Source organism: Colobus angolensis, unplaced genomic scaffold (assembly GCF_000951035.1).
Source record: "Colobus angolensis palliatus isolate OR3802 unplaced genomic scaffold, Cang.pa_1.0 Scaffold4, whole genome shotgun sequence".
NCBI classification, from domain to species: Eukaryota; Metazoa; Chordata; class Mammalia; order Primates; family Cercopithecidae; genus Colobus; species Colobus angolensis.
The window spans coordinates 794,745-804,348 of record NW_012117376.1 but is presented as its reverse complement, the minus strand read 5'-3'; the positions used below and the strand labels follow the sequence as shown (position 1 = coordinate 804,348).

The 9,604-nt window shown below is 43.3% G+C and overlaps 2 protein-coding genes across 2 annotated transcripts in view; both read left to right on the top strand.

The window, feature by feature from the left end:
• MACF1 (microtubule-actin crosslinking factor 1) overlaps positions 1–9,604 on the top strand; it is a 446,661-nt gene that overhangs the window by 357,542 nt on the left and 79,515 nt on the right. The window lies entirely within an intron of this gene.
• Positions 710–4,465, top strand: KIAA0754 (KIAA0754 ortholog). Its single transcript, XM_011955266.1, has 2 exons — positions 710–3,963; positions 4,000–4,465. The coding sequence occupies exons 1-2, from the start codon at positions 710–712 to the stop codon at positions 4,463–4,465; spliced, it is 3,720 nt and encodes a 1,239-aa protein (XP_011810656.1).

The window sequence follows — 9,604 nt, the reverse complement described above, 5'->3', positions numbered from 1 at the left end:
GCTCGCCTTGTTTTGCAGCCACAGCGCAGGGTTGGCCTGGGAGCCACAACAATGCCATGATGTTTTGGAGACAGGAAGCCCCAAGCTGGCCCCGAATGAAGGACTTCCTGTGTTTAAAGTTGCAGGAATATCCGCCGACCATCCCAGTTCAAATGCAAACACGCCAGCTAGGGAGGACGAATGGCTAATTCAGACCAGCTGGACTCTCCAGGGCTGGAACTGAGGATAAAATGAAAGGAATTCTTAGGAGCTTGGGCCATACTTGAAGACTAGAGAAGCTGTGCCATTGTTATTAAAGGATACAATCGGCATAAATTTGCTGCTCCCAACTCTGCTTCGTTGAGAAGTGAGTGGAACTAGATATCGAAAAAAACTTGTCAATATGAGATGATTTTTGTTGACTGAATTTGAAAGAGCAGTGCTCTTAAAAAAAAAATTAAACCATAAGCCATACAAGAAATTATTTTAAATTATATCGTCTCTCTGTCAACTATGAGGCTGCTAGCCTGTGAGGAAAAAGCTGTTTGTCTTAGAGCTTCTCCCAGAATGATTTCAAAACGGGACTTCCAGGCTTTTCTGGAGGGCAGATGCAGTTGGTGGTTTGGGGTATGAACAACTAAAAGGATTTATAACTTATGTAGAATGCGTTTGGGGGGAACCTGTGAAAAATACTTTTGAAAGATTGATGGTTCATCTTGATTGAAAAAGGATGGGTAAGCCACTCAGCAGACCAGACTGTTTAAGGCGGAACCCCACCTGCCTGGGGAAAGGAGAGGAGGAGGATGGGTACATAGAGGACTGCTATGTTCCACAAAGGTCTATATATGATACAATGAGGATAAATGAGCAAATTGACCAGGGGACAAAGCTTAACCAGACTTCAAAAAGCACCATGGAAAAGATGGAAGGAAGTACTATATCCAGCAATGGTACATTAGGAGCAGCATCTAATGTTTTTGAATCTAGAGCACCAGAAGGTAAGAAGCTGGATGAGAGGATAATATTTGATGCACTGAAGCTAAGCAGTGATGTGCAGAAATCAGCACCTGTGCCACCCAGAAGGCGGCCAAATGCAGAACGCAAAGACAATGTTAACAGGAGATCGTGGAAGTCCTTCATGCCACCCAACTTCCCAGAATTTGCAGAGAGGATAGAAGCCTCTCTCAGTGAGGTGTCAGAAGCTGGTGCTTCAAATCCTTCCTTGCAAGAGAAGAAGGAGTCCAGTTCTGCATTAACAGAAAGTTCTGGTCATTTGGACCACAGGGAACCTCAGTCAGAGTCAGTAACTCTGGAACATATGTCCAAATCCCTAGGTATTCCAGAGGTGCAAGATGTAAAAAACTTAAGTGGAGACTGCCAGGACTTTAGATTTCAGCAGCACAGTGCAAACCCTCCCCATGAATTCCAGCATCTAGAATCAGAAACTGCAGCAACAAGTGGTAACACAGATGTAATGCAGGAATCCAGATTCTCAAGTGCAACCTGGCCGAGGGCCACAAAAAGTTTAGCTACAGGAGGCTTCATTGAGAAGCAGCACCCCCTTGGGGACACAGCCTGCACTGTGGAAATGCCACCTCTCTCCCCTTGCCTGAGTGAAGAGCTGTTAGATCCAGAATTGCATGTTCTCATAACCCCCAGCCTAAGAGAGAAAACAGAGTCTGAGCTAAAGTTTGAGGAGGATGAGCGATGGATCATGATGGAGGCTGAGGGAGAGTGGGAGGAAGATAAACTGTCAGAGAGGGAAAAGACTTTTCTGATGGCAGATGAGAAGAACAGCCTGGCAGATATTTTTGAAGAAAGAGAACAAGAAAACACAGCAGTGGTGGAGGATGGATCCGATTGCTTAGCTGCTGTCTTGAGGACTTTTGGCCACCTATCTCTTGGTCAGATTTGTTGCCGTGATGACCCACAGCCAGCCAAGGACCAGTTGGCTACTGTTCCCAAGGATGTACCCCTGGATTGTGATTGTGTTCTTACAGGTGAGGATATTCTTGGTGAGGTGGCAAACAGAACTGCTCAGGGGCTAGAGGGTCTTGTTTCAGATTCAGCATATACTGTGGGTCCTATTGATGCAGAGCAGCTCTCTGATACAGACTCAGTGCAGATGTTTCTTGAACTTGAAAAGGAGTGTTTATGTGAAGAAGGAGTAACTCCTGTAGTTGAGCTACAGAATCAAACCTCTTCTGAAGGGCTGGCTGCATCCCAGGATGCAGAAAATTTACTTGTAATTAGTCATTTTCCAGGAGCTGCCTTAGAAAAGGAACAGCATTTAGGCCTTTTACATGTAAGGGCAAAAGACTATGATACTGGATTGGATTGTGGATATTTTAATACCCTGGATTCTTCTCAGGTGCCTAATGCTGTGGAACTTATTGCCCACGTTGATATCATGAGAGACACTTCCACTGTTAGCAAGAAGGAATGTGAAAAAGTGCCTTTTAACCCCAGGACTGCAGAATTTAAGTCCACACAGCCAGCTGATCTGGATTCACTGGAAAAGCTGGACCCAGGGGGACTGCTGAACTCTGATCACAGGGTTTCTCATGAAGAAAAATTAGCAGGCTTCGTTGCTTCTGTACTGGCCAAAGACAATGGCGATTTGTCCCAGGGAGACTGCAGTCAAACTGAGGGGAATGGTGAGTGCATTGAGAGGATCACCTTCAGTTTTGCTTTTAATCATGAACTAACAGATGTTACCTCAGGATCTGAAGTAGAGGTATTATATGAATCAAATTTACTAACAGATGAAATTCATTTGGAAAGTGGGAATGTAACTGTTAATCAAGAAAATAACAATCTGACGTCGATGGGCAATGTGGTCACTTGTGAATTGTCCGTGGAGAAAGTTTGTGACGAGGATGGTGAGTCAAAAGAGCTTGATTATCGAGCCATGCTTTTGGAGGATCGAACCCTAGCACATTTCCACGGAAACTTCCCAGAGCAGGTCTTCCAGGATCTCCAGAGGAAGTCCCCAGAGTCAGAGGTTTTGAGTCTGCACCTGCTGGTTGGAGAAATGAGACTTAATCCAGATGGAGTGGAAACTGTGAATAATACAGAGCCTGAGCTGAATGTGGCATCATCAGAGGGAGGGGAGATGGAAGGGAGAGATTCGGGTTCATTCCTAAATATTCTTCCAGAGAAACAAGTTACTGAGGCTGGTACTACTGAAGCAGTTTTAGAGGAATGGAGACCCATCCTCCAGAGGCCTTCCCGGACGGCTGCAGTGCCCACTGGCGAAGATGCCCTAGATGCTGCACTACCCAGCCTAGAGGAGGATATCTCAATTGCTGCAGTGCCTGCCCCAGAGGGAACTGATGGAGCTGCTGCTATAGTGCCCTTCCCACATGAGGACATCCTAGTTGCTTCAATAGTCTCCTTAGAGGAGGAGGATGTCATAGCTGCTGCAGTATCAGCCCCAGAGAGGGCTACTGTCCCAGCTGTTACAGTGTCTGTCCCTGAAGGGACTGCTGCAGTTACTGTGGTGTCCTCCCCAGAGGAGTCTGCTCCAGCTGTTGCAGTGGCCATCACACAGGAGAGTATGTCAGCTGTTGCAGGGTTCTCCCCAGAGTGTACTGTTCTAGCTGTTGCAGTACCCATTGCAGAGGAGGATGGTACACCAGAAGGGCCTGTCACCTCAGCTACCACAGTGCATGCTCCTGAGGAGCCTGATACTGCAGCTGTTAGAGTGTCCACTCCAGAGGAGTCTGTCACCCCAGCTGCTGCAGTGCACACCCCAGAGGAGCCCGCCTCCCCAGCTGCTGCAGTGCCCACCCCAGAGGAATCTGCCTCCTTTGCAGCTGTGGTGGCCACCCCAGAGGAACCCACTTCCCTGGCAGTTTCAGTGCCCACCCTTGCAGCTGTGATGACCACCCTAGAGGAACTCACTTTCCTGGCAGCTTCAGTGCCCAACCCAGAGGAGCCTGCCTCCCCAGCAGCTGCAGTGCCCACCCTAGAGGAACCCACCTCAGCAGCTGCAGTGCCCACCCCTAAGGAGCCTGCCTCCCCAGTAGCTGCAGTGTCCAACCTAGAGGAGCCCTCCTTCCAAGCAACTGCAGTGCCCACCCCCCAGGAGCCTGCCTGCCCAGCAGCTGCAGTGTCCAACCTGGAGGAGCCCGCCCCAGAGGTGCCTGCCATCTCTGCTGCTTCAGTGCCCACCCCAGAGGTGCCTGCCATCCCAGCTACTGCAGTGCCTCCTATGGAGGAAGTTTTCCCCATTGGTGTGCCCTTCCTGGGAGTTTCTGCCCACACTGACTCAGTGCCTATTTCAGAAGAAGGAACCCCTGTTCTAGAGGAGGCTTCCTCCACTGGAATGTGGATCAAAGAGGACCTTAATTCTCTAGTATTTGACATAAAAGAGGTGACCAGCACAGTGCTACATGTGAAAGTGCCTCTGGCTGCAACCACTGGATTAAATTCAGATGAGGTAATTGTTGCCCATTTTGATTCTGGGAAGGGTTTAGAGTAAAGTGAAATTTTCTAGGCTGACCTGGTGTTGATGAGAAATGGTGCAGATAGTTCTTTCTTCTGTTCTTTTTGGGTCTCCTGGGCTTATAGTTTGTAGTCTTTCTGTTGAGTTTATGGGGAAAATATACCTTAATTTTGTCTGGTGAAAAACTTCATAATTTCATGCTTCGTTTTTTATTCAGATAAGCCAATCCCAAGGAAAACAGGGATATAAACAGTTGTTGATTTACATTTTTAAAAAGATGATTAGCAGGAAAGGGTGATTCTGCTTTTGAATTATACAGTGAGCATGTTCTTTCCTAAACCAAGAAACAGTTTGTTGATTGGTGGTGTCAGCATTTAGGTAGAGGCCAGAGTGTGAGCTTTGGAATGAGACCTGGTGTGCTTCTTAACCACTCCGGGAAAATTAGCTATTCTTGAGTCTCCTGTTTCTTCATTTGTTAAGGCAGAACTCTGAGGATAAAATGAGGTACATTTAATGTACAAAGCATATAAGATTACCAATCACTGGTCATATCCTCCCCGTTCTTTTCAAATAAGTATGTTGGTTAGTTGGAAAGCAGACTGGGGAGAAGCAGTAAAGCTAAATGATTAAGAACTTTTAAATGCAAATGTGTGTTTCTGAAAACCAGAGCTAGGCATAATGTTTATGAAAAATAGAGATATTTTAGTCATCTTTGTCAAACTGCCTTTGTGTCCTTAAGCAAGTCACTTTCTTTTCCAGGACCTCTTGTTTCTTAATCTATAAAACAAGAAAATTGGGCTAAATGTCCTCTTGGGTCTCTCTTGGCTCGAAGATTCTTAATGTTAGAGAACCAAATGTGTTAGGAAACAGTTGGAAATGATGTTCCACATACTTGAGCACTCCTTGTCCAAGGAATTTGAGATCAGCAGCTTTCCACAGTTAACTGCCCAGATTTCATTTGGTCAGTGGTTAAGAGTGAAGGAGTTAGAGGTTTAATCTGAACACAGTCAGATATCACTGAGTGAGAAGATTGTTTTGATTTTACTGCAACCCTAGGACTCAAAATAGTGTCTTCTTCATAGTAGGCATTTGCTGTTGACTGGCTGACTGAATGCATGAATATCAATTTCCTAGATTATGGATGGATGCTGCAAGAAAGATGAGTTTTCTCATTCACCTCATTGCAGAGCCTTTCAGGGCAGCCTTAAGTCAGGTAGAGCTCCTGTTAAACATGCAGGTCCTGACAACAAAATCATTTTGATTGCATGCCATAAACTCTTTGATTAAGAGGATTGATTAAGGTCATCTGGCCTTGCTGAGTGGTGGTGATTTTACCTTGAGCTTTACCAGTTGTTTTGTCATGTAGCATTCCATCAAATTAGGATGCATCATCTTTGAGACTGATGGATTTTTGATCCATTTTTCCGAGTTTTATTGAATTTAGAATTAACACTGAGATCCCAATAGCCTGTCCAAAGTGAAGACAATAGATCAACAACAGAGTAAATGTCTTGCACTGACATTCTTGATAATACAGAATATTTCACCAGGCACAGTGGCTCACACCTATAATCCCAACATTTGAGAAGCCAAGGCAAGAGGATTGCTTGAGGCCAGGAGTTGGAGAACAGCCTAGGCAACATAGTAAGACCGCATCTCTAAGAAAATAAAAATTTTAAAAAACCCAGAATATCTCCGAGGTAAAGCTTATATAGCAGTAATCATGAAATACAAGGATTAAATTTATAGTGAGGCAATCAAATCCACATAAAGGGGAAAAAAATCATAGAAATCCTGTATCATTCTCTAGGATCCTTGTTTCCTCATCTGCAAAATGAGTAGATGGCTACATAATCTCTATCCTTCCAGCTACAGTAAGTAATCCTTTTATGAAATATTGACTGATGTAAATGACAGGAGAAGGAAATGGTAGCCCAGCTGCAAAGTTGCCCATCTTTGAAATGTGGTTACTTTGTGGAATATCTGTAAGTGAGCAAATGCCTTTGTCTGTGTACAGGAAAGGAAAGATCTGAGCCTCAGCCAGGGCTGTTAACCAACAAGAATGTAGAGAGGCTATTTTGAAAATATTGAAACAAAACAAATCATTATAGAGTTAGCATTAGTATACAGGTTTGCTAAATTGGTGAAATAGTATTTTAAAAGGTTTTTCCAAGATGAGAGATTACGAATTTTTTATTTCTTCCATTCCCTTAAGAGGATTCCAAGAGGCAACTAAAACTGCCATTTTTATATATAAACACTTAGAAGTTGACAAGTGATTTAGAATGAACTGAGGTCCTCTATGTCTGTACAAGTGCAGACATGTATACATGGTTAAAATAGATATAAACTTTGTATTTGCCAATAACAACAGAGTTTGGTAGAAGCAAAATGCCAAAAACTTGTTTGCTTTTTCTGTAGTGGGATCTGAGGCCTACTGAGACCAATCTCTAGTTATATAAACTCCCTACTTATTTATAGACTTCTCCAGTCTTAATCCAAGTCACTGGTTCAAAGGAAGAAAAAAACCTTTTGTATGAAATAAGAGTTCTGTAAGATTAAAATTTGCCAACAGAGTCTTTTTAAGCAAAAATTGGGGAGCACCACAATTCCAGTTCAGTGTTTGAATGGTCTGCTGGTCAGCAGAATCTTCATTGGTTTTTTTGCATTCCCTAACACCTTTTCCATACAAGGATTCATTCGTTCACCGAATAAAAATTATTATTTATTTATTTATTTATTTATTTATTATTATTATTATTATTTTTTGAGATGGAGTCTTGCTCTGTCGCCCAGGCTGGAGTGCAGTGGCCGGATCTCAGCTCACTGCAAGCTCCGCCTCCTGGGTTTAGCCATTCTCCTGCCTCAGCCTCCCGAGTAGCTGGGACTACAGGCGCCCGCCACCTCCGCCACCTCGCCCGGCTAGTTTTTTGTGGTTTTTTTTTGTTTTTTTTTTAGTAGAGACGGGGTTTCACTGTGTTAGCCAGTATGGTCTTGATCTCCTGACCTCGTGATCCGCCCGTCTCGGCCTCCCAAAGTGCTGGGATTACAGGCTTGAGCCACAGCGCCCGGCCTATTATTATTTTTTAAAGACAGAGTCTCACTCTGTTGCCCAGGCTGGAGTACAGTGGCACAATCTTGGCTCACTGCAACCTCTGCCTCCCGGGTTCAAGCAATTCTCCTGCCTCAGCCTCCCAAATAGTTGGGATTACAGGCACATGCCACCACACACAGCCAATTTTTTTTTTGTATTTTTAGTAGAGACAGGGTTTCACCATGTTGGCCAGGCTGGTGTCGAAGTTCTGACCTCAGGTGATCTGCCTGCCTCGGCATCCCAGAGTGCTGGGATTACAGGCATAAGCCACTACGCCTGGCCTGAATAAATATTATGAGTACCTACTCTGTGCCAGGTACTAGGCTCCTACAGTAAATAGAATTGGCATGGTCCTTGCCCTTATGGAACTTATGCTGAGTGGGGGAGGCAGATATTAGGAAAACCACACATAAATAAATATAAAATAAATACATAGTTAGAAATTTTGGCAAATTCTTTGAATAAAAAGATGTCAATGGATTTGAAGACAATAGGGTGGATTGAAGATATATTTTGGAGGTAAAATCAACAAGATCTGATTGTGACTCCACTGGTTTGTACAGTGGAGTGGATGGTGTAAATTATTGATTTAAGGAAGAGCAGAGTTTGGGGTAAGGGAAAGTGAGAGATACTGTTTCATTTTTGAACTGTTAGGCTTGGGATGACTGTGGTTCATTTTTTGCATGGAGATATTAAGAAAGCAGTTGGATGTATAGGTTTGAAACTCAGAGAGATAAATTGAGGGTCATAAGCATTTATTGTGGTTAGTATTTAAACCCATAGAAATTTATGGAATTGCCTAGGAAGAGTATAGAAAGAGAAGAGAATCCAGGACTGACATCGTCCCCTCACTCCCACCCTGAAAGACTTTAACATTTAGAGATCTAGAAGAGAAGAAAGAAAACAAAGGACAACAGAAAAGAATCAGTCAGGATAACACTGGAAAAATGCAATAACAAGGCTGGATGCCGTGGCTCATGCCTGTATTCCCAGCACTTTGGGAGGCTGAGGCAGGCAGATATCTTGAGGTCAGGCGTTCAAGACCAGCCTGGCCAACATGGTGAAACCCTGTCTCTACCAAAAAAACACAAAATTAGCTGGGTGTGGTGGCACGTGCCTGTAGTCCCAGCTACTTGCAAGGCTGAGGTGGGAGAATCACTTGAACCTGGGAGGCAGAGGTTGCAGTGAGCCGAGATTGTGTCACTGCACTCCAGTCTGGGCAACAGTGTGAGACCATGTCTCAAAAAAAAAAAGGAAAAAAATGCAGTAACAAAGACAAAGTGTTTTAAGGAGTTCTTTGGGAAATTTTCTATTTTGTATCCTAATTGCATCTTAAACCTTGCAGCAATGTTTATTAGTGTACTTCTTTGGAAAATGTCTGCCAGTGCTGCTTAGTTAATAACATGGCACAGTCCTGTTTCACTAACAGTGTTTGAAATACCAAGGAGTAGGAATTTTAGTGTATCTCAAAGCACTGGTTTTGCAAAATAGCTTTATTTGGGAGTTGAGAGAAGGAAGCAGGTGTTTTCAGATGTACGTTCTGTAACGTTCTGTTCACTTATGTTCAAAATAAATAGATAATATTTAGAGGTGCTTTCATATCTTTTTCAACTTATGAGAAATGATACAAATACCCATTGTCCCTGTCAATCCATAGAGTGAAGGTGAGAAATGAAAGAATAGCTAATGCTTCTACAGGAAATGTCTGTAAACAAAGTAAATCCAAAATTTTAAAGTAGCAGTAGCTCTTATTATAGGTTGAACATCCAAAATGCGAAATGCTCCCGTCTGAAACTTTCTGAATGTTGGCATGATGCTCAAAAAAAATGCTCATTGGAGCATTTCAGATTTCAGATTTCCAGATTTGGGATGCTCAACCAGTAAGTATTTAATGCAGATATTCCAAAATTTGGATAAATCTGAAATCAGAAACACTTCTGATCTCAGGCATTTTGGATAAGGGATATTCAACTTGCGTATGAAAGAGATTATTGAACTATTTAAATATAATTTTACTTTTCTTTCTTTCTTTCTTTCCTTCTTTCTTTCCTTCTTTCTTTCTTTCTTTCCTTCTTTCTTTC